The sequence below is a fragment of the Pleurodeles waltl genome, chromosome 1_2, assembly GCF_031143425.1.
Source record: "Pleurodeles waltl isolate 20211129_DDA chromosome 1_2, aPleWal1.hap1.20221129, whole genome shotgun sequence".
NCBI lineage: Eukaryota > Metazoa > Chordata > Amphibia > Caudata > Salamandridae > Pleurodeles > Pleurodeles waltl.
Genome location: NC_090437.1, coordinates 1,016,426,218 through 1,016,452,251, shown reverse-complemented (window position 1 = coordinate 1,016,452,251; position 26,034 = coordinate 1,016,426,218). Strand labels below are relative to the sequence as shown.

Sequence of the window (26,034 nt, the reverse complement as noted above, 5' to 3'; positions counted from 1 at the left end):
AACTACAACACAACCCTTCAAACTTGACTTCATGAGCCTAGTTACCCAAACCTCATCCACTTTTTACCACTTACACCTGTGTTCTATTTGCCTCAATTTTATAAATCACTCTCATATAGGCCATCATGTGCTCTACCTGTTTGGCAATGGTTTGCACTTTAACTAAAGATTGTTTGTCCTAAAGCCATAACTCCGCCTGCAGTCTTTCATCTATACAGTTCAGCACAAATTGAGCTCTAAAACGTTCTGTCCAAGCACCAATTTACAGGAAAATGTCTATTTTCTCAAACCTGTCACCAAATCCTCCACTCATTCATTCATTCTCTCCCTGAGCTCCTTTCCCAAAGTGATAGTGCTTCAAAATTATGTGCTAATGTTGGGTAAATAGTGCAAGTCTTACTTTTTTGTAAAGATCTCTAGCTCATTCAACCCCATTGCTTCCATTAGATCTAAGGATGGTAAGATCTCCAGAACGTCTTGACCCTTCATACCTAAACAGGGACAATCTTAATTCCATAAGGGGCAGCACACATGAGCATAATTGATAAAAACCTTTTTCTACTAGGCCTACTTAACTGCTGGTTCATCGAAATAAGGGACAAAGAAGGAAGGCAGTGATGCTTTGCATTATTAGTCACCAAAAGACCACGCACACAAAACTGGACCTCCAATGCCTTAATTTAGTTTAGATGCCCAAACCACTTACACCAGTGGTTCCCAACCATTTGACTTCTGTCGATCCTCACTTTATCAATACTGGAACCCGGGGACCCCCACTGAATCATTATTGGAATCCGGGGAGCCCCCCCCCCCGAGTCATTACTCAAAGCTGGGGACCTAATCTGATAATATTATTGAATTTTCTAAGCAGTTGCAGACCCCCTGAGGAGGCTTTGCGGACCCCCGGTTGGGAATCACTGACCCACACCAAATCCCCTGAAGAATAAGGCAAATTCAAGATAGTCGTTTACATGAATTTGCAATATTTTAGATGTGTATTCTATTCACATTGTACTATTCTGTCAACACGCAATGCAGTCGTTAATGTGTACCTGAAGCGTCTTCAATGAATAAAGATTTGCCTATCACCATATAATAAGCCCTGGCCACCATGATTTGTCCACTTCTTTTGGTGACAGATGTGCCTGCCACCGTTCTGAAAGGCTAAAGGCACAAAGGAAGCCACAAAGCAGAACAAAAAGATGTGCCAAACACGGCAAGTGCCCATATATGTTATGGAAGTTGTAAAATTTCAGTGTGCCTGTCAATGTTGCAACAGACTATCCAGCAACGGCCAGTGCTCATTTTATTTTATTGGATATAGTACCTGGCGTGTTTTTAGTTACTAAGTTACCCACAAAAAAAGGTTGGTGAAAATGAGTGTGTTACTATTTCAGAGCAAAGCTTTCTGAAGGTTTCTTTAAGAAGGGGGAGGGAGTGGAACAGCTCCGATGGAGACAGATGACAATATCATGTATGCTTATGCAGAGTTCAATGTTAGGGAAGAATTGCTTCAAAGGGACTGTGGAATTGTGTTCAACCTGAAGCTCTATCCGAAGGAAGTGAGAAGGAACCTGTGTGTGAGGGAATGGAGATAGTTTATGAAACAATACTAGCTTGCGGATAAGAAAGAATACCACACCTGAAAATCTGATTCTGATGAACCTCAGAAGATCTGCGCAACACTACTATAAAGTACAATAAGAGTTCCCCTCTTGGCATCTCTTTTGGTCATACCCTATGACTTGCAACATTGATGTTCCTGGCTTCAGCATTCTAATTTCAGTGAGGCCAGACTTCTGCTTAACTACAAGGAGGTTTTTGCTACATTTTTACTATTTGAGGGAAACTACTTATTAAGGTCAGGTCAATCAGTGCCTGAACGACATCATCCACATACAGGCATATCTTATGTGTGCCCTAGTCTATTTTCATGCCTACTATGCCAGGTTTCATCCTCACCCTTTGAGCCATGAATTCTACATACAGTGAAAATAGCAATGGAGACGGGGTCAACAAGCCTGCCTCTTTCCCCGCAGCATTTGGAAAGCTGCTGTGGGGATACTGTACACTCTACCCGCGGCATATTGGGGGTCATTTTGACCCTGGCGGTACGAGACCGCCAGGGCTAAAATGACGGAAGCACCACCAACAGGCTGGCGGTGCTTCCTGGCCTATTACGACTGCGGCGGAAGAGCCATGGTCGCACTGCCGGGGCCGGCGGTATTCCGCCACATTTGCCCCGGCGGTGATAATCCACCTGGGCAGCGCTGCTAGCAGCGCTGCCCAGGAGATTACGAGTCCCCTTTCCGCCACCCTTTTCCTGGCGGTTTGAACTGCCAGGAAAAGGCTGGAGGAAAAGGGGGTTGCGGGGCCCCTGCACTGTCCATGCCACCGGCATGGGCAGTGCAGGGGCCCCTTCACAGGGCCCCATGGAGCTTTCCACTGTCTGCACAGCAGACAGTGAAAAGTGTGACGGGTGCAACTGCACCCGTCGCACAGCCACAACACTGCCGGCTCCATTAGGGGCCGGCTCCTGTGTTGCGGCTGAGATCCCCGCTGGGCCGGCGGGCGGAAACCAGGTTTCCGCCCACCGGCCCAGCGGGGATCTCCAAATGGCCACGGCGGGAGTGCGGCCGCATTGGTGGCCGCCCGGCGGTCCGATCTTGGCGGGCGGCTGATGCCACCCGCCACGGTCGTAATGACCCCCATTGTGTTTATAGCCACTAAATACAAATTTTCTAAATTCACGGCCAAAGCTGCATGTTTTCATTGTCTCCTCCAAGTAGGACTAGTGAACTCTGACGCTTTCTCACCGTCGACACACACGAGCAGTGCGAATTTCCAGTTTCTTTCAATGTTATTCATTACGTGTAGTAGGCATTTGGTATTGTCGAACAGATTCGTAATTGTATAAACTCTGCTTGGTCAGGGTTAATCAACAAGGGCATATTGTAGAAAATGAGACAGGTTGTCAGACCAAGATGAAAGGAGGCACGTAAACAGGATGGTACACAAAGATGCTTGCTAACATGTGACAAAAGACTAAATATGACAAAAAGGAGATGGCAGTGCAAAGTCCCAGACAAAGGGCTATGGTCCATCTTGGAGGTTCACAGAGGCCTGGGAGACTTCCAGCTTTTGAGGCTTCTCAATGTAATTATTTAATTGTATTTTAAGTAGAATTTTTGAAAGCTCTGCTAGGAAACCCTTGGGTGACCTCAGAGCATAATGGGTTATGAGTATAGCTAAAGATCATTGAGTAGCAGGATAGTTCTATGGAAAACTGGACGACGTAGAGCCTCAAATGTATCTTCTGCCTACATGCAAAATCCTATCTTGTCAAGCTGTCAATGAGGTAGACCATGTATAAGTTAAATACTATTGGTGAGAAGGCCAAGCTCTCAGGAATGCCACATTTGATGTTGGAGGTGCTGGAGAGGAATGGGCTCACTTTGATTTGATGGGTGCAGTTTTATAAAGACACAAGCAATGCCAGCTCAGTTCTTCCAATGCAGGCGGAAGTGGAAAAGCGTTTGATAAGTACCTGATGGTCTACAGTACTGAGACAGGTAAGAGGCCAAACAGGATAATTTCAGTGGGATGGCCCAGGACGCAGGAATTCAGTAGTTCTTCTTGATATTTGGAAGTGTGACCTCCTTGGCCAGCTGGAGTCTGAAGGTTTAATGGACGTCACTAAAACTGTAATTTGCTTTCAGGTGGGTGGACAACTGTCTGGTGACATTATTTGCATACAAGATACCCCAGAGAGGGGTCTATCAGTAAAACATTATCAGGATCTACAGTTAGCTTCTTTAGGATATTGGTGAGGACTGCATGTTTTAGTGCTTGGGGGCTGCCTCTTTTGGAGGGATGAATTAGCTAGTTTGGTTATAGTCCGTGCTGTGAGCCCTGGTTGACCACTTTGGTGTTCAAGATCCCTCGGGTGGATATTTCTTCAAAAAGGTCAGGAGGCCACTGATCTCTATTTCAGACGCTGGTGCTAACTTGCAGAGCAGGGTAGAACAGATGCCTATGAGAGAATTTCAGCAAGTTTCTAAATGTCAGGTCAACTTTGAGTGTTACTCTTAGCTGAACATCGCTCTACAGGAGTGACTACAGTTGGCTGACTGGTTTACCTATGAGGACAAAGAACCAGGGTGGAAGGAGAGAAGAATGAATCGTGAGGCAATCATAAAGAGGAAGAGACATACATACACACACACACAGGGAGGGTATGCAACAGACAATGAGACTCAAATTATGGTCCATCTATCAGTGACATTTTCAAAACGTATCACTGGTATAATTGGCATGTTCTTTTGTGATAGCTAATTACTACAAAACCTTGACTTTCAAGTCATTCATAACTACTCAGGTTATTTCTGAGCTGCCATTCCCTAGAAAAAACACATGAAGACACCACAACTTGGCTCTATTGTGCCTGGAAGCAAAACAGAAGTAAGTTGTGTTTAACTTCAACTAAATAAACACTACTGTGTTTCCTTGAGCAGTGCTCACATTTATACCTGAATCATACTCTAAATTACCTGAAACAAATATTACTAATCAACAATAATTGGGCAATATTTTGTGGCTGGTTTTCTTATGGCATAAAAGTAAGATAACGTAAGGGGAACAAGAGTACTTTGTGAACAGTGTCAAAGATTTCCAGTGGAAGCTGGTGTGTGCCTGGTCTTTAACCTCAATGTGCATGATACTTCCAAATCTCATTTTTTGTCTCTGTTTACAGTAAGAAGACATGCGGGTTGAGAAGGATGGTGGGGTAAGTCATCACAGGGGAGAGTTGGTTTAAGAGTAAATAGGTCACTATAGTGAGTAACATATACGGTTTATAATGTTCCAAAACCCTTACTTCTAGATGTCAGATCAGATTTCTTAATTAAAAGCCTAATATTCACCCAGGTGTTTAAGTTAGCATAACCAGGCCTCAAGTTGATAATTGGGCCTTTGACTGCCTGTAAAATAAATGCTGTTTTGGGTTTCCAATTGTAAGGCCTGCTGGAGTTATTTTCCTTTAACAAGAGAAAAATTGATATTAGCATCTGGTTTGTGGTGATGCTTCATGTAACTATCTTGTGCTTCAAAGGAATCCATGCCAGAAATGTTCTCATAATGTTGGAAATAATCAAGGCTGTTGCTGTTGGCACCAACAACAGTTTGCTTTTTCATTTATATGGGTTATTGTTTTGTCATAATGTAATTTCACATTTGTATGTCGGTCAAAGATGTTACTGGACTTTTCATTTTAGACGGGCTCCTAAAGTAGGCCACCGTTATTTAAGACAATTTATGAAATGTTGATTGGTTTCTGTCATGTAACTTTTATTAGTATGGCCCATGGTACCACTTAATACCATGCAAAGAGTGGTGTTTTCTACTCTGCTGAACCTATAAAATGTGCTTCTTTGGGATGTGTGCAAGAGCGTTTTGCCTATTCACCAGAAACAGTCTTCATGTTGGTCCTCTTGATGACATTGTACCTTTCCTTGCTTTCATATCAAGCAGTCTCTATATTATACAGCTACATGGGTGTGTTTTGGGTTCTAGCTGTTTTCTTTTTTTCAGGAGGTTGACCTTATGTTAAACCTCTTGCTTATTATGAATTATTTTGATACTGATTTGAAGTAACTAATAACCTTTTTGCAGCAATTCTTAACTCTGAATAAACTCGCATGATTTGGACTTTCAATCTTGTCTTGTGTAGGTTTTCTTAACTTGTCTTAGGCCCTTGTACTTTGGGACTTACACTGCACTGGCCGTGCAGTCGCCCCTTTGGTAATTTATTGGTACAAAGCGGACAGATCATTTTTTGGGAAACTGAGGGGGAGGCTAACCTGGAAACTCCTGAGGCCTAGTCCAACCTGCTTCTCAAGACAAGTGGGCCGAAATAAGCATCCAATCTGTCAAATGCAAAGGATTTTTGTGAAGGGATAGTGTAGCCAAAGTTCATGTGTGAAGATCACATCCAGCAGAAAACGCCGCTAAAAACCAGTGACACTGCCTTGGTGCTGTCCTAAAGTGGGATCGCACCAGCAGGTAACACTAATAACACTAGTGGTGGCTTGAAATGACACTTTGCCAGGGTACATCCTATACCTAACAAAGGGTCTATCCAATGACTTTAAGGTTTGTATCCAATCCCATTTGAGGGCCCTACGAACATCTAAACTGTGTACAGTACTTTGTGGGTGCAAAGAAGGGTTTAGAAAGAAAACAGTGAGGAAGATCTAACTTAGAAGTCACTAGAGACTATGGGTTGAAAAGATGTCAGCGCCAAACCAAATAGAACAATTATAAAACTGTAAGAAACACATAGCAGACAGTTAATATGTTGTCATTTCAAAACAAGAACTTCCTGAAAGGAGTTGGTACAATCACAGACTCCATCAACTGAGGATCAACAAAGTATGACCTGAATACTTTATTTAGCAAGTTCTGAGGCAAAGCACTGAGCAAAACCTGGGCCATTTGCCCTTCTACTGACACCTGAATTTCTGTTTACTCACTGCTTCAGATTAGAGTCATACTGATCAAAAGCCTAGTGGTTCAGTGAGGTGATAGATAAGGGTGAATAATCAGTCTTCTCCACTGTGAACAAAGGTGTCTCTTGAGGGATAAATGGTTCAGGGGATTTTTACCTGGTTCCAGACCTCATCCCAAGAACACAATATAATGATAGCATACTCCTGAGCCTCAACCCTCTGATACCTTTTGTAAAGGTTTCGGATAGTAAAGTGGAACTAAGTAACTTTGAAATCTGTACCCCTTTCCCAGCTGATGGGCTAAGGGTACCTGGGGCAATGTACTAATCATGAAAGACTTCTTCAGAAGGAAGAGGTTGCAGTGGTGGAGACTGGGACTAGCTTGAAGATCCCCACTCCAAGGAGCCTCTCGATCTATATAAACAGCTTATGTGATTTACCACAAAGCCAGGAGGTAAGTTGAAACTATCCTCTACCACTGTGAGAGTGGACGGTCCCTGATTAAAGAAAACAGCTCTAATGACTATGGTCACTGCCAGAAGAAGAGCTGAAATATACAAACCTTGGAGGACTTGAGCAACTTTAATTTATGGCTGCTAAAATATCTGTATTATATAGAGCTAGTCATAGAATCTATACACAGACTTGTGTTCAGTAATTTTCTTTGGCGCAACCAAGATTGAACATTCATTGGTGCCAGCTTGCTTAAGTTAACATCAAAGATACAGCTTCCCTTACTCTTAGCAGAAAAGTAAGCACCTTCTCTTAAACCTCAAGGAAGTAAAAAAGGATCATGTCCAGGACAGCCAGGGAAGTCAAACTCCCACATACATACCTATTTTGTGGCAGAGTCAATGTCGTTCAGACAGAATAATAAGGAACAGTGAGAACTTCTCTACCCTGTACAAGCATTGGCCTATGTGGAAGAAGGTTGCCTTGGAACTAGTTACCTCCTTCCACATTTCAGAGTTAGATTCTGCCCGAACAGCATTTTGTTCACCTGGTGTTAATGCAAGGGAGGTCTGCTTCAACCTTACATCCAGAGAGTTAATGAACTTTGCTTCAGATCTCCATATGGCAAAATTAAAGGAAGCTAAGTTCTTGCTTTCAGTTAGTGCTGGTCAACCACACACAACTGAGATAATGGGCTGTTTCTTGAAGGCAGCATTAGGAGAAACGCACAGTCTCTGCTGTGCTATATGATCTTTTTTCTTCCTATGGGGATGTTTCGGGGAAATCAGGAACACATGGACAAGAAGGAAAAGGTTCTATTTGCTCAATATCCTGACCACAAAAACTAGTGTACACTTTATGTGTTAGGGGTAGCATAGCAAGTAGTCCAAAACCAGATTCACACAAGATAGACTGCTGTCTCTGGGACACTGGTACTAACTATGCAGGTGCTGCTTTGTCTGATGAAGGGGATGACGAAGATTTTCACTTCTTGACACCTTTTCCAGACCTGGAAACCTAAGGTCACCATCTTGGTAATACTACAGATGCGTACACATGGCAGGCAAACAGTATGTGCATGCAATCCAATCACTCAGATGGTTACTTGGGCTTTGCTACTAGCTTTTCTGAAATTATGCCTCTGTGTTATAGCTCTTGAACAGCAACAGTCATTGTAAGAAATTAACCCATTTCCTATCAAGGTCCCCGAATCTGTGCACTTTACCACTTCTACACAGTAGCAAAGTCCCTATGCTTCCTTTCTAAAATATGTGTGGTACATTGTTACTCCCTATCTACCATATTTAGCTTGCCTTAATGTACACTGCAAAATATGTTGTTTTAAGTGAACCTATGGCATCAAAAGTTAAATGTCATAGGTGGGTTAAAGTGGGTATTTACCCCAACCACAGGTATGAATTTTTTTTGTTTCTTACTGTGCTCTAGTTAGGCTGCAGTTTAAATGCACTACATCAATACATGGCAGGGAACAATCCCTTTGCAAGTCACTCCTAAAATATGCCTAATAAGCCCACAGACCACAGAAATACTACAAGTTACATATTGGGGTTAGTGTGCCCTCACAGTGAAATAAAGCCTTAAGTTATCTTACAGTGTATTTCAGGCTATACTTTTTAGATTTTAGACCTAGGTAGGTTTAAAATCATTAACTTCCACCTTCGCTTAGGAAAGGGCTAGAAATGCTTCAAATGTATTTCCTGCTTAGTTTTTTTAAATCTAACTGAATGTTGAAATCAGATTTTTGATAAATTAAGCAGAAAAGCAATGTTGTAAAAATGTACTTTAGGCTGCCTGAGCCAGAAATGGCGTAAAGCAAAGTCTGCCACTCGCCACACACCCACAGCTGAAATACATATCCTTGACTGGGACAGCTAACAACTCTGGCTCAGAGGACAATGATTTGCCTCTGGGCCCAGGGAAGGCTAATGGTTATTAACTGCTGACCACTTAGCACCAATTAGCTGTTTAGGAGTGGCTAGGAGCAGTTGACTGAACAAAACCTCTTTTGAATTGGAGATGCCAATGATGGCTTCTCCTATTCATTCCCAGGACCCTCCTAGACAGCCTGTCCCCAGTCGCACAGTGAGGAAACCCGGTTCTGAACGCCTATTTCACCTTCAGACCTGGAATACACATCTTTGACTGGAAAAGTCAACTACTATGGCTCAGAGAACAGAGGCTTGCCTCCGGACCCAGGAAGGACCAATGGGTCTTAACTAATGACCTCTTAGCATGGATTAGCAATCTTGAAGTTGACATGAACAGCTGGCAGAACAATGGACAGATTTAGCACTACCTCTTTTGACTTGGAGATGTAAGGGAGGGATTATCCTATTCATCCCTTGGACCTTCCTAGACAGTTGTTTTTGATCCTGTCAAGTAGCAGAGGGGCCAAGAAGCTAAAGACAGGCCTGCCTAGTGGCAGCTGCAGGACTGACCAGAAGAAGCTTTCCCAGTAGTTGGAGAATAAGTCTGGAGAAACAAAACCAGTTTTGATCCTGTCAGGTAGGAGTGGGGCCAATAAGCTGGAGAGAGGCTTGCCTGGTGGCAGCTGCAGGACTGACCAGAAGACGCTTTCCCTGAAGTTGGTGACCAAGTATGGGTCAACCCACTTGGTGTATCCAATGTCTGCTCCATCGCAGTTGGCCTGAAACTACGTTTGGGTCCTAGTCCACCATGAATTGTTGCTTTTCCATAGTGGTCGACTTTCTTCTGAATTTCTAAATGTGTCTCTATTTATCTAAATTGGTTTGGAAGTTTTATTATGTTGTGATCTTTACTTTGATATTGCTAGTACTGCTTAAACTTAACATGCACCTTGTTTTGGAATTGCCTGATGCCTATGCCACAGATATCACGGGATGAGCAGAGATTCTCTCAGAACTATGTTTTAACCTAATCAGAGTGGGTTTCCTTCGTTTGATTGGGATGCCCTCTCCCCCAAATAAATAATCACATTTCTGACAGTCACTCAGCAGCAAACGGTATCAAGAGGTTCAGTGGCTTAAGGCATGATGTTACAGCTCTGATCGGACTGAATAGCTCCAAGCGTTAAATTAAAGACCTCCTTGAGTGAACCCTGTCATTTGACGCAGAAACATATCCTCCTCATAATGATATGCCATTTCAGGAAAAGACAAGTCAACAAGTTATGTTGCCGGAACAGGAGAGAGTGTGGGGCTGATGGGATAGAAAAACATTTTAAAACTCTGTGGTGTAGCAGTCTGGAATGTCTGTCAACCACTGAATGCCATGTTTCAAATCTGAAGTAGAACAGACTCTCTGAATGAGGATTACGCTCTTGTTCACTCATGGCTGGGCTAAAGAAATTCATTTTGATTTGAAGTACCAGGAAAACGTGTTGAAACTGCAACTATTGCACAAGATGGCTGCATGCCATGGCTGGTCCATCCAGATGTTATCAAATTTCTGCCAGTGGGCGGTCGCTCCATTGTCTGACTGATCTTTAATGTCGATATTGTGATTCACAAAGCCATTTATTAGATTATCCCTGAATTTAAAGCTTTTAAGATCATGGAGTTCATTCGAGGTCAAATGCTCCGTTCAGGTAAACATTTCCTATTGTGTGCTTTTATATACAAACTTGGATGCCAAGGGGGAAAAGCTTCATTTGTAAAAGCTGCCATTGCTATTGCATGTATATATTGAGTGCTGGAGACCAAAACACTGTGTGGGTCAACTACTGAAAGCTATGTGCTTACGTAATGACAGAACTTTAAATTTGTACCCAGCAAATGCTGGCCTGATCAGATTGGACCAGTGCCTGTGACAGTGGCATTAGTGAAAAACACCAGAGAATTTTAAAATAAGGGCAAAATAGGCAATTGTCCAGGACTCGCTTCTTCTAAAAGTCCCAATACGAAAGTGATTTCTCTCTCTAGCTCACCTCTGCCCAAGTCTCTATTTCAATCTCTCTGCCTAGCTTTACCTCTATCTCTCTATACTGAGTGTTATCTTAAGCATTTGTGTGACCTGGGCAAAGCATATTCCAGTGGCCCCTATTCTGAAAGGGTATCATATAATTCAATATTGTTTGGTATCGTGCAGCCTAGAAATGGCAGAAAATAGATAACTAAATACAAAGTTGTTCAAAACAGGAGGCCCCAAAATACGCCTTGTGCGGATACCCCAAAATACTTAAAAAGACACTGCAAAAAACTGGAGTTGAATTTGACCAACCAAGATCTTGCTTTTCATGTCAGGTATATAAAGTCTGGGCTGCGGGTTGAAATCTTAAAATTCTGCGTAAAGTGTTATCTTACTTTTCCTACACAGTGCACAGTAGTCGGGACCTGTGTATCACCACACTTGCAATGTTGTATTGACATTTTTGGGGCACCCACACCAAAATAATCCATAAATCTTGGAGTCAGGCTGCTGTGTGGCCTCAGCTAATCTGATCCTTTCTGTGCAGTCACTGCAATGGATGCCAGTGAAGCAACGGGTCAGTTGAGCATATAGCCTACTATCATGTACCTGTATATTTGAAGAAGGGCTATAAGACTAGCAGTGACGTAACAAAATTATGGAACCCCCCTGCAGAATGTGATGAGGAAACTTCAGCCTACCATTCCTCACAGATACTGATAGATCCTGTGCTCAATATTGGCCCCAGGGACTTGCAATATGCCCCTGGACAGTGGAAGATCAATGCTACTTAGAGTTATTCGTTTTTAACAGGCCCAGTGCTGCAGACGATCTTAGATAATTTTAGGGCCCGAGCTCGAATTCACTTCCTTTGGATTGCCACCCTATAATACATTTTGGATAATTTTATAACTGTTTCAAAACTTCTCTTTTCTTCTAATTTGTATATTTCCTTAATCAGTCACTTTCTGTGGTCTATAGGCAAACCTGTGCTTATAAATAAAGAAATAAATTACCTGTGGCATATGCAGGAGCCCACAAAGCTACATAAGGAAGCAAGTGGCCAGGAGGGTAGTTGACTGTAAAAGAATACAGAGACAACTTGAAGAAATGCCTCATACCTGGCAAAAGCGCGCCCTGTTGAAGAAATATCCTGTCTAATTTGACACTGAAGAGAATATGGAAAAAGACACAAATGGATATTCTGAAGGTGTAGGGGTAAGAGGGTTTAGTGCAAAAAGCACATTTATCATTTTCTCAGCGTAGCATACTTCATAAGCACAGAGAAAAGAATAATAAGGGAGGCTGGGACAGAGGTTCGGGAAGATAGGAATTCAGTATTTGCATATCAGTTGCTTGAAAGCATGCAAACATCATTTACACAGCAGTATGATAAATACTTGTGAGTGTGCTTAACAAGTACGAAGCTTCAATAGTCACCAACATACACAATGAGGATTTTACTTACATGTGAGCATGTGTAAATCTCCTTTTGGCAGCTAAACGAGAGAAATGTGTTTCTTTCAAACGCTTACAAAATAATTATGGAACTAGATGTAAAACGTGGTACAATGTTTTTTGTGTTACTGAAATATGTCAAAGTGAATCTGACCTGGAAGTACTTCTGACATGGATCACGAGGCGTCGGCAATGAAGCAGGGAAAAGGTTAGAATTTGAAATCTGAAAAAAGGGATCATTTAATAAATTAAAACAAAGAAAAACACGTTTGGGCATAGGTCACAAATAATAACTGAACAACATAAAGGTATGTTCAAAGAAAGGAAATAAAAAGAAAAATGGTGCAAAAGAAAGAAAGTAGCAAAGGATCATGCATCATGGCAATGAGCCCGATCGGACACAATGATGGTAAATGCTACAACAGGGTGTTTAAGGGTGTTTTGCCAGAAAACTTACTTGATAGCAAGCCAGATATAAAATAATTCACCTGATTTCCTAAAAGAGTAAAGTTCCAGTATACATACAGTAAACTTTGCAACGAAGTCTAAAAATTATGTGAGCTTTCACTGCCAGCATGAGAGCCTTCAAAGCTTGGTGTACTCACTGCATGCCTCAGTGATGCCCAAATTGCGTAATATCACAATTTCCATGATCACGTCACACTTAAACAACAGCCTCTTCCCTACAATTTATTTTGAACTTTTAGAGCGCTGAATAATCTATTCAGTTATTCCTAGCTTTCATGAAAGCCTGTTGCACTCCTAGGGCTACACTTCCCTCTTGATTAACGGACAGCAACCACTGCTTCAGACCCACCCCTTGCACTTAAAACAATAGACTATCAACAACTAGCGGTGTTAACTCGTGCTTAAGATGTACCTTTTGACTTCAAATCAGCAAAGATGTACCACACAACCTTACACATTCTTTTGTGTTTAAGATCCTCGGCAAGAAAGATACCTATCCCGGGGTGTAGCCTGACTGTTGGCATAGCACGCAGGCCGATCAACTCCCAGCCAGCTGCTGCCCTCCAACAACATCCTCCAGGAAAACTAGCACCCAGCTCTACAGGGATTAGGAGAAGGACCTAGCAGGACTAAGCTGATGCAGGAGACTCATTTCCAGCTCTCTAGCTAGAGTTGTGACTGGCTTTTAAAGCTTAGCGGGGCTCTGGAGTTCATGTTGGCCGCCATATTGAATTGGCAGCCAACATGAACTGGTCAGCAGTGAATAAGTGGTGCTTGTTTAGGCAGCCTGAAAACAATAACTAGCACAGGAATTTACACAACAGATGTCTGGTGGGCCCCTGCCCCTCTGACCTGTGAGTAATCCGGGGGTAACCATATTGAGCAGGGGTGCCAATGTGCTCCATTAAAGTGACTAGGACTGCTGGCACAAAGGAGGTAAGATGGTGGCTATTGTGAAGTCAAAGCTGTAACTACTGTGGCCCAGCAAGACCTTGGACTTGTTTCCTGCTGTTGCTTGGGCTCTGGGTCCTCCAGGCCCTGCATACTTGCCATACCGGATGGAAGTTCTATGATCCCTGTATAGGGGTGGCTGCTTATGGCTGAGAGGAGTGGGGATTGGGCACAGGGGAGAAAAAAGATCATGAAGATCCTCCCCTTCTGTGAAGGTGATGGTGTGAGACCTTCAAAAAGACGCCACAGAATAAATTTCTCTGCCTATATTGAGAGACGTGTGTTTGTGAAGGAGAGGATACTGTACCTGGCTAGAAAAGAGGGCATCTAAGATTGAAGGGAAGTCATCCCTCTGTAGCCAGTACCAAACTGGAAGGGAGAAGTAGCAGATGGTGCAATAGGGCCTAGACTCGGCTAATTCCTTCTACTGGTGAAAACTCTTAACTCAGAATAGCAATTTAGAGCCCTACAAACGGACAGTAGGTGCAGCTGCTACTGGCATGGTAAGGTTAGCTGGACTTGAGGCGGGGAATGGATTATCAAACTGTTTGCTAACACCCAATAACTTACCCATTATAGTTTGGATAAGTGTTGCAGGAATGCATGTTTTTGCTCATACTTACTTTTTGACAAAGGGATTAAAAACTATCTGGTTAATTGGCACAATTCCACCAGGGATGGCGACACACTATTAATCGAAGGCAATGGAGGTGGGGGGCATCATATACAGAAGGAAATTGACGCAAAAGTGCCCTCGCCATCTACCACCTCAGACAGGAAAGCGCATCAGGGACAAATTGGACTCCATCTTGGACGCCATAAAAGCCATGAGGAACACTCTTGAGCATAAAATAGACTGTGAGATGATCAATGCAGGACAGCAGAGCAGATTAGTAAAACTGAACTGAAGTTGTCCAGCATCAAACCTGTCACAGAGGACATGCATGGGACAACTGAAAGAGCTGACCGAGAGAGTATTCTACAGGACTGAAGACGCAGAAGGGTTTGCCCAAGAAAATAACATCAGGATAGTGGACCTCCCAGAAAGAATTGAAGGGAAATGTAGGGTTACCTTTCAAGAGTACTTGATTAAGGCAAGTGGTGGCCCTGAAGGACTGTTGTCCCTTTTTGCACTGGAACGAGCTGACAAGATCTGGCACAACCTCTTCCACCAGGCCCTCTCCTAGGCTAGCCATCACTAGACTTTTTAAGTTTACCTATTGCAAAGAACACAGGACTGAGGAGAGATTACTGATGAATATTGGAATGTGATGATATTTCAGGACTTTACGGATGCAGTATAACAGCACAGAGCATCCTTTATCAAGGGTAAGAGACAACTGTGCATTACGTGGGTAAAATATGCTATGCTGTTTCATGCAAAACTGAGAACAATAACTGACAGGAGCTAAGTTCTTCACAGACCCGCATGAGGTGTGGGAGTGGACAGAGACAATTAAATGGGGACAAAGGCAGAATGGAGTGACTAGGACACCGTCCACTGCAAGGAGGAAGGAGAAACATCTCTGTAGGGCAACGCGGTCATCCTTTGAGAGATCAAGCTCTTAAAGGAAGAGAAAATGCAACTTGCTGCTGCTGCCATACTCTCCAGTAAATCACAGATTGGAGGTTTGTTTGGTAATGCAAAAGGATTTAGAACGGATACTAGCCACAAGACGGATTTAACACTGGACTCCGAAAGACAAATGGGTAGGTGCAGAATAACACCAAGATCAGCAGGTGATATTGTTTAGCAAGTGCCCACAGTATAGAAATCTTTGCCTACTGCTGCTGGCCTCTACCCTCTCTCTACATTCCAAAAGCAGAAAGGATCAGAGGTGAAGGGGGCTAGCTGTCGTAGCATACAATAAATACAAATCAGTCAGGTGGACTGCCTGATCAGGCAACAGGTATTCCTAATGAAATCCAATAACATTTCAATATTGTTTAGTGCTTAGATCAGGGACTCCCTTTTAAGTGACCACTGAAATTAAAGACAAAGGAGGTTTCTACGTACTTGTGGGAGTGAGGCTAGGTGGGAAAGCTAAAACTCCTGTTAATTTATATTCTCCAAATTCAGGTCAGTCGATTAACAAGCTGATAGCCCTTTTATGTCACATTCCTTGATTTTAGGGGGCAATTTTAACTGTGTTGCTGACACACTGTTGGATCTATCACATTCATGCCTACCTGCCTCCCCTACCATTAAACTAGCTAAAAACATTTGAAGAATGGATGTTGCTTTGGGGATTGACTGATTCCTGGAGGGTAGTGGATCCAAATGTTGGAGATTACTCTTGCTATTCTGAATTACATGATCTTCATGTTCGGTTAGCTAATTCCTATGCATCCCCAACATACATACTGCAATAACTCACAGTGGATACCTTGTTAGAACACAGGTTGGATTTGAGCTCACTCCTTTTGACTGTATCCTGGGGCAATCTTGGAACAGCAATAATAGGCCGGAGGTTTAAGGCGGAAGCGCTGGAGGATCAGTCCTTCAGACAAACCTTGACAAGGCCATCTGTGTCTATTTTGAAAGAATGAGGGAACAGCCTCATCAGCCCTAAAATGTTAAGAGAGGTGGAGAAATGGCACCCTGGGTGCCCCGACCTATGAGACTAATTACTCAGGTAAAAAGAAAAGTTGGAAGGGCTGGGAGAAAGACTGCATTGTTTTGATTATAAGGAATACATGGTCAGAGAACATGAAGGACAAGTAAAGCTGGAGAGCTACTGGCCTAACTAGTTTATCCACATAAAAGGGGTTCCCAGATACTGAGGATTGGGAATGAGCACAGATGTCTGGCTCATTGGTAAACTAATCAATGGTACATTTGCACGATATTACAAAATGTTGAACATGAAATGGTGGACGAACTGGATTGGAGCACTACATTTTTTTTGGGTGAAGTTCTATTATCAACATTGACCCAGGAGGAAGCAGAGTCGTTGGTGGTGAAATCACTGTAGCAGAAATAACAGCAGCAGTGAAAGTGATGGCGAACTGGACAGTCACTGGGTCAGATGGTCTATCAGTAGAGTTTTATATTGGCATACATCTAACAATTACCCCTGAAGCTAGTGGAAGTGTATCAAAAAGGATAAGTTACTTACCTGTAAATCCTAGTTCTCTTCCAGGGGTATCCTCATCAAAGTCATAAACATTGAATATTCCCGCCCTTGTGCGGGGACCCCGGAGCATATATAAAATATATACACATTATACATGTGTAACAAACAGTCATGCAGGCTATCATGTTAAAAACAGGCTAAAATGCTTTATTTCTATGAAGTTTTTTTTTTTTTTTTTTTTTTTTTTAAATACTACAATAGAGCATAAATAAGTACCCAAGCTCCTAAAACTAGGCTTGGGGAAGTAAGCAGTAGCAAACTCTAGTGAAAAAATAGATAAAACTGCATTGAAAAACAATGAAGCATTCTTAGCCAATAGGCTGCATGCAGGTTAACACAGGAGAACCATAAAAACTTTGGCACTGTGCCTTTAAGACCCTGAGCACCTCCAGTATCCCACCATGCCTCAGGGGTGAAGGAAAGGTGACAGTTGGTTCACAGTTAGGTCAGTTCTTTTTACGGTGACAATTTGTATAATTGAATCAAAATACTGTCTGTCCTGCACTTCCAGTAGACGTGTGTCCGGGGAGGAGGGTGGGTTGTTTATGACTTTGATGAGGATACCCCTGGAAGAGAACTAGGATTTACAGGTAAGTAACTTATCCTTCTCTTCCAGGGGATCCTCATCAATAGTCATAAACATTGAATAGATTAGCAAGCCCATCCCTAAACCCAGCGGACTGTCCGATAGAAGTGCAGGAATAGACATGACTTACGCAAATAAATTCCTTAGAGAGGCCTGCCCCACTTGGGCATCCGCTCTTGCATCTGAGTCTAAACAATAATGTCTTGTAAAAGTATGTACAGACTTCCATGTAGCAGCCTTACAAATCTCAGATATAGGAACATTGTTCAGGAGAGCAGCTGTAGCCGCTTTTCCCCTTGTGGAATGCGCTCTAGGCCGGGCTAGCAATTGTTTATTAGCTAGCTGGTAAGTATTAACAATACAAGAGACTATCCATCTTGATATTGTTCGCTTAGATGCTGCTTCTCCTGTCCTTAAATGACCATAGTTCACAAACAAGCGGTTAGAATTTCTAATCGATTTTGTCTTGTCCAGATAAAATTTCAGCACTCTTTTCAAGTCTAATGAGTGCAATGCTTTCTCAGCCGGAGTTTCCGGATTGGGAAAGAACGTCGGTAAAGTTATGGTCTGATTAATATGGAATTCTGACACCACCTTCGGAAGGAAAGATGGGTGAGTTCGCAGAACTACTCTATTGTCATGAAAAACCGTGTACGGTTCTTTTGCAGACAAGGCCTGGATCTCACTGACCCTCCTCGCTGAAGTAATGGCCACCAGAAAAGCCGTTTTCCACGTAAGGTGTTGTAAGGAAGCCTTATGGATAGGCTCGAAAGGAGGGCCCATAAGTTTTGCTAGGACTATGTTCAATTCCCACGGAGGAGAAGGCCTCCGAATTGGCGGAAAAACTTTCTTCAAACCTTCTAAGAAATCCTTGACTACAGGTTTCGTAAAGAAGGATTCCTGAGAAGGTGACTTGCGATAGGCAGTAATAGCAGACAAATGTACCTTAATAGATGATACCTGCAGACCGGAATTCGCTAGGTGAAGCAAATAGGACAGTATGACGTCCTCCTGCGCCCGTATGGGATTATGGCCTTGCTGACAGCACCATATGTAGAATCTCTTCCACTTAAAAGCGTAGGAACGCCGCGTGGAAGGCCGTTTGGACTCTTTCAAAATGTTCATGCACTCCTGCGAGAGTCCTAGGTGCCCATACTGCAGGAATTCAGGAGCCATGCTGTTAAGCTCAGAGAGGGTAGGTTGGGATGCAGAATCCTGCCCTCCATTCTGCTCAGAAGATCCGGTCTGCACGGCAACCTCCTGTGAGGTTTTTCCGACAGGTTGAGGAGATCCGTGTACCAGAATTGCCGAGGCCATTGTGGCGCTATAAGAATCATTCTGGTCCTGGATCCGTAAAGTTTGCTGATCACTGCCGGAATGAGGGGAATCGGAGGAAAAGCGTAAAGAAATGTCCCTGACCAGTCGATCAACAGGGCATTCCCTCGAGATCCTGGACGGTAGAACCTGGATGCGAAGTCTGGGCATTTCCTGTTTACATCGTCTGCGAAGAGGTCCAGTTGAGGCCGACCCCATTGCGCGAAGATGTATTCTGCGACTTCGTCGTGCAGGACCCAATCGTGAACGTCCTCCAGGTGTCTGCTTAGAAAGTCTGCTTCTACGTTCTGCTGACCTGGCAGGTGAACTGCTGTGATTGACATTCCTCTGGCCAGGAGCCAATGCCATATCGCTTGGGACTCTCGTGAAAGGGGTAGGGATCTCGTTCCCCCTTGTTTGTTCAAGTAATACATCGTGGTTGTATTGTCCGTCTGTATCAATAGAGTTTTCCCCTGAATTAGCGGTGTGAAAGACTTGAGAGCCAGATGGACCGCTCTGAGTTCTAGCAGATTGATGTGGTACTGCTTCTCCTTGTCTGACCACAGACCCTGCGCTTGAAAAGGACCCAGATGAGCCCCCCATCCCTGAAGAGACGCATCCGTTACCAGAGTGTCGGATGGAAGTACCTGGTGAAACGGAGCGCCCACTGACAGGTGAGGTCTGTGCATCCACCATCTCAATGACTGCAGTGCTACCTCCGGTAGCTGCATTGTGTCTTCCCAGCGACCTGTTCTTTGGCTCCAATTGGCCTCCAATGCCTCTTGGAGGGGTCTCATGTGGAGTCTGGCATTTGGGACAATAAAGATGCACGATGCCATGGAGCCCAGTAGTGATGTCACTTGACGTGCCGTAGGTGCGCTGGCTCTCAACAGGTCCTGGCACTTCATGTTTATTGAGGACAGTCGTTCCTCCGAAGGATACACTTTTTGTAGTTTTGTGTTTATGATAGCTCCTAGGTAGTGAAGACTCTGCGTTGGAGTCAAGGTTGACTTCTGGTAATTGACCTGAAGACCTAGAGCTTCGCAAACTCCTAGTACAATGTCCCGATGGCTTCTCGCCTGCTCCGGAGAAGAAGCCTTTAGTAGCCAGTCGTCTAGGTATGGATATATGTATATCCTTTGTCTTCGTAGATGCGCTGCCACCACTGCCATACATTTCGAGAAAACTCTTGGAGCAGATTTCAGGCCAAAGGGTAGAACCCTGAACTGGTAATGCTGTAACGCTACTCGAAAGCGCAGGAATTTTCGATGCTTTGGAGCTATTGGGATGTGGAAATACGCATCCTGCAGGTCGATGGAGCACATCCAGTCTCCCTGATGCAGTTGAGGGAAAATTTGATGAAGCGCTAGCATTCTGAACTTCTGTTTTCTTATGTATTTGTTCAGCAGTCTTAGATCCAGGATTGGCCTGAAAACTCCCTGTTGACCCTTCTTTGTTACTAGAAAGTAACGGGAGTAGACCCCCTTTCCTCTGTGGGCAGGTGGAACCCTTTCTATGGCATTCTTTCTTAGGAGGGCGAGAGCCTCCTTGCGTAGCAAGGTGAGATGAGCCGGATTGTGTTTGGTTGGTGGCAAGTGTGGTGGAGGCTGCTTGAAAAGAAGAGAATAGCCATGTTCGACAATATTGAGCACCCATTTGTCTCTTGTGATAGAGTGCCACTCGTGAAGATGAGCAATAATACTTCCCCCCACCGGAGTGGTGTACAGTGTCGAGGGAAGCGAGACTTCATTGTTTAGTGGGTGCTTTTGGAGTGGACTGTTGAGGTCTGCTTGACCCTCGCTCCCTTGTGTTTCTTCGCTGAAACAGAGGGCGCCCCTGTCGTTGCTGAGACCTTTGCGACCAATGAGGGGTTTGAACCCTCTGTTGGAAAGGGCGTCTATCGTACGGTCTGTACCTCCGCCTGAAATCTTTCCTTCTTTCGAGGCCTACCGCCTTCATGGTATCCACCTCGGTCTGCATGCGGGCCATCTCTTCGTCTGCATGGGCACCGAATAGAGAATTCCCGGCAAATGGGAGATTCAGGATACGTTGTTGTGCCTCCTGTTTCAAGCCAGTGAGCCTCAGCCAGGAAGATCTCCTCGCACAGATACCATGTGCGTACCCATGAGCCGCCAAATCCGCCCCATCCGCTGCCGCGCTGATAACTTGGTTAGATACCAGGCATCCTTCCTGTAGAATCTCTTGGAAATCTTGCCTGTCTTCTCTGGGCAGTTTTTCCGTAAATCTACTGAGGGAATCCCACAGAGAACGATCGTACCTGCCCAGGAGCGCAGACGCACTAGAGACCTTCATTGCTGAAGCCGCTGTCCCGCACATCTTTCTTCCCAGAGAGTCTAAATGCCTGCTCTCTTTATCCGGGGGTACTGTGGATGAAGATGCCACCGAGTGGGTCTTTCGGGCGGCAGCTATGATCACTGAGTCTGGTGGCGGATCCTTCCTAAGGAATAAAGGGTCTTGCTCTGGAGCCTTGTACTTTTTAAGAATCCGAGCCGGGGCAGACTTAAGCGAGGCTGGGGCCAGAAAAGTGTCCATGGTCGGCTGCAACAAACCAGGCACTAGAGGCAGCAACTTTTTCGACGCTGACCTCTGTTGTAGTGTCTCAAATATGATTGATGAGGAGGTAGATGGTTCTGGAACCTCTATATTGAGTTTCTGTGCTCCTCTTAGTAACACCTCGTTGAAAGTGTTTATGTCATCCACTGGTGAGACTCTAGCAGGTGGTGAATCTGTAAGAGTAGGTGAGTAACGCCTGACAGAAGAACCTGATGAAGACCAAGAGGGTGATCTTCTTGAGCGCGACCTGGATCTCCGTTGAGAGCGAGATCTGCTGCGGGACGCTGTAGCCGAGCGCCTAGTCCTCGCGGTCGGCTGTCGAGGAGCTGAACGAGCCCGTTCTGCCCCGGCTGTCGGCGATGGCGTTCTTGGCGGGGAGGCAGTGGGTGAATACATTCGCGAATATTGCGAATCTGGGGAGGCCGCTGGTCTGTTGAGGCTCTCCAGCCATCTCGGAGATAGGTTGATGGGCGAGACATGCCCAGGAGATGCTCTTGACCGAGAAGAGTCGCTCTGTATGGAGACCACTGGAGACTGAGCCTTGTCTGGCGAGGGGCGATGTTCTGCTCCCTGTTGGACAGGTAAGACCTGCTTCGACGTCGATGGCTGTTTCGACGTCGAAGGACGCCCAGTCGGTTGGTCCTGCCTCGACGTTGATTGCCTCGACGTTGAGTGTCTTGACGTCGAACGGCGTTCCTTGGACCTCGACGTGGAGCGATGGGAGGTTGACGGCGGATGTTTGCCGTGCCGTCGTGGAGATCTCGACGTCGTGTGTCCTGACGTCGGGGGGCGCACAGCCTTTGACGGCGACCGGGCATGCCGGCGGTGGCTCGACGTCGATCGGCGGGCTGCCGTCGACGGAGACCTGCCCCTACTCTGATGTTCCCTCGACGCCGTTCCCTTCGACGTCGGGTGCGTCGCCGTCGACGGCGATCTATGCCGGTGGGACGGTGGTAGCGACGACGTCGACGGTGAACAAGCAGGTATTTTCCTACCTGTCGACGTCGACCGGGCCATTCTCTCCTGAGAATGGCCTTCTGGATGCCTGGGGAGCGAGGAGGACGATGTTCTTTTCCTCTCCTGAAGCCCATGAAGTCGGATCTTCTCTCTGTCTTTTAGAGTCCTCCTAGACATGTTCTTACAGTACTGACAAGTGTCAGGGCAGTGACTCTGAGGCAGGCACACTATGCACAGAGAGTGGGGATCTGACTGGGCCTTCTTCTTCCCACAAGCAGGGCATTTGACAAAAAGAGAAGGCATTTTTCTGTCAGAAAAAACCTTCCCAGCTCAGACAAAGATGTTATTTGTCGAGTGAAAAATGAAAAAACGCTTTTTTAAAGAATTTTTCTGAGGAAAACTCAGAAAAACTGAGAGCTCAATGCTCCAGGATCCTCTCAGAAGGAGCCGGAAAAAAGAACTGACCTAACTGTGAACCAACTGTCACCTTTCCTTCACCCCTGAGGCATGGTGGGATACTGGAGGTGCTCAGGGTCTTAAAGGCACAGTGCCAAAGTTTTTATGGTTCTCCTGTGTTAACCTGCATGCAGCCTATTGGCTAAGAATGCTTCATTGTTTTTCAATGCAGTTTTCTCTATTTTTTCACTAGAGTTTGCTACTGCTTACTTCCCCAAGCCTAGTTTTAGGAGCTTGGGTACTTATTTATGCTCTATTGTAGTATTTAAAAAAAAAAAAAAAAAAAAAAAAAAAAAAAAAAAAAAACTTCATAGAAATAAAGCATTTTAGCCTGTTTTTAACATGATAGCCTGCATGACTGTTTGTTACACATGTATAATGTGTATATATTTTATATATGCTCCGGGGTCCCCGCACAAGGGCGGGAATATTCAATGTTTATGACTATTGATGAGGATCCCCTGGAAGAGAAGCTAGATAGACCTATTGCCCCCCCCCTCAGTCTACTGGAAAGGCAGTGGTGATGTTGTTATTCAATCCAGGCATCGACCAGGAAGATGTGTCTAGATATAGGCCTCTTTCAGCATACCAGCAACCCCAGATGGAAAACTTAGGAAAATAGAGTAAATTTCAACAAATAAATCAAAGCATTTGGAGATCTGTCAGAGCTGAGACTTAATTGGCATAAATATAGGGTTCTTCAGGTGTGGAAATCACAAGAAGGGTAAATAGCAGTGCAATTGGGTGATGACCTCACCTTGGGAACTGACGTCAATACGGTGTTAGGAGTTCCATATTTATCAATCAGAAACAGATCTGCTAGATGGGAATATCAAAGCAGCTATTGCAGCGATGAGAGCTGGGACGGCTTTCAGAAGGACACTTCTGACCTCGATGGCTTTGAGTGTGCCTCTTGCTTAAACTGTGGTTTCACCCAGGTCTTTGTATTTCTTCACTACTCTGCCAATAGTGATACTTAGGGGTTGGTTCAGAGAAATAAATACTGTGCTTATGAAATGAACATGGGCCTCTGGTAGGCACAAAGTGGAGTTGGCTAAATCGCAGCTCCCAGAAAATGGGTGAGGGGGCTTGCTGACCCTGACTTTGAGGCTTATTACTTACCTGCTCAGCTGCAGTGGGTAACAATGTGACAGCCAAGATAGACGGACTTTGTAACTCGCACAAGATACACTGGACCACACAAATCATTCTTGGACCCAACAGAAGAAATTCGGAAATAAAGGGCCTCTTAAATGTAATAAAGTATTGCTGGACCAGAAGCTTGCAAAAACAAGAACATTAGTACCCTAGACACCCTATACACCAAACATCCCATTATAGTGCCTGCTTGTCCTGTCCTGAAAGGGATTTTCAGTAGGCTTGTGTACACAGGTTGAATTGACAGAATTGGAGCCCTACTTAGAGACAGGTCACTCCTGGAGTATGAAGAATTAATGAATGACTAATTGTCAAGTGGGACATTTTCTGTTATAAAGTTCTGTAATAGAGGCACTGAAAGATACATGGAGGGGCAAGTGAACCTCCTGTGCCCAAGGGGCCCTATATAATATATACTACCTGTGGCAGCTGTAGGGTCATAACGCTATTATATCACATGCAGATGAATCATATTAATGTGCACTTTTATGCACTCGGGTATAAATGGGCGGCAGACTTGAATAAACCAACTGGGAAAGAAGACAGAGAGGGGGCACTGAAGATTGCCCCAAAAATCTCCAACAATGTATGTATGTTTTAAATAGAGCAATTTTTACCACATTCATGGGGTCTAGCTTAACCAGAGCAGAATTAATAAATGCTTTCCCGTGTGCACTAGTTAAATGCCCTAGATGTGGGGAGATGAGTCACATTGATCACATGACTTGGACATGCCCCAGTACTGCCGAGAACGGGCCGGAAGTTGTTATTCTTATTAATGAGGCAGCTGATGGGAACATAACCTCTCATGAGATGTGTATATTGGGTATTTACCCCTGCCCTAAAAAGGAAAACTCACAATCCGATTTATTGATTAGAGACAAGTGATGCTGAAATGTAATACAGCAGTGAAGCCTAGGTGTGACGGCTGGAAAATGGAATTACTTAGGTGGGCTAGGTGTGAAGGTATCTTGCTTCTTTAGAGAGGCCAAAAGGGAGAAGGGGACATTGGAGTTTGCAAGATAATGGGACATAATACTTACCTCCATGGTGGGAGATAACAGTGGCCTAAATGGAGCTAGTTAGACCCAGAACGCCCCCACGCTTGGTTAATATTTGCTTCATAGGCATTAGGATAGTTGAGGCTACACAGGGTGGGTTCCTGTTAGTTTTGCAGAAGTCCTGGCCCTCCCCTTCTCCTCAAATCTTTATATATTGGATGCTAATAATATACTTCTCATTTGGGAGCTTCTTTTAGGTAGATAGGTTAATAGATGTGGCACTGAAGAAAGAAAAGTATGGCTAAGCAAGAGAATATCTGTGTGTTCTAACGAACGCTATAGATGAGAATTACTTAGTAAACCTATTAAGGAAAGGATGCTTAGTTTGCTAAAATGTGGGACATTGGACAAGTAGATCACTACTGGGTGGTACTATCAGCAACAAAGTTGAAAAAATTATAATAAGGTAATAGTCTTCTTCTGTAAACCCCACCTGGAAAGTTGTTTTGGGGGTAAAACATAACAATAAAAACTAAACACACAAATTAACTCACTAAAACTCCTCCACTACCAATGACAGATTTAAACCACGAAAGAAAATAAGTTACTTACCTGTAACTGTAGTTCTCCAGTATTGGAATCTTTCATAGATTCACATGCTTGAATCATTCCCCGTCGTCGAGATGGGAGTCCCGGTATAAATTTTCATAAGTAATGTTAAAACATATTGAAGAGAAAAAGGCCCTAGGCCTCTTCAATTTGATAGTCTATCAGAGTCATTTTGTGAAAAGGACCAAACTTGATCCTCCACCAATCAGGCGACAGCACCCTTCAGAACCTCCTGAGAGAAGCTCTAGCACCTCAGATTTTCCACGCACAAGTGCGTATATTACAATGAGTATATGTACTACTAGAAAGAAAGAGGTGAAGTGAGCTTCTCCGGGGAGGTGGGTGGGTCGCATGTGAATCTATGAAAGATTCCAATACTGGAGAACTACAGTTACAGGTAAGTAACTTATTTTCTTACTCCAGTATTGGAACTTTCATAGATTCACATGCTTGAATCAGAGTAGAAAGCAATAAGTATGCACATTGTAAAATGACAA

The 26,034-nt window shown here is 44.2% G+C and overlaps 1 protein-coding gene across 8 annotated transcripts in view; it reads right to left on the bottom strand.

Moving 5' to 3' along the window:
• The window catches only part of APBB2 (amyloid beta precursor protein binding family B member 2), a 940,970-nt gene that overhangs the window by 558,174 nt on the left and 356,762 nt on the right, over positions 1–26,034 (bottom strand). For 2 of the 8 annotated variants that reach the window (XM_069201901.1, XM_069201894.1), the window contains one exon: positions 12,481–12,549. The exons of the other annotated variants lie outside the window; for them this stretch is intronic. In XM_069201901.1, the coding sequence (XP_069058002.1) occupies positions 12,481–12,499 (19 nt within the window). In that variant the 5' untranslated portion in view covers positions 12,500–12,549. The remainder of the gene's footprint in view (positions 1–12,480; positions 12,550–26,034) is intronic. 8 annotated transcript variants of the gene reach the window in all.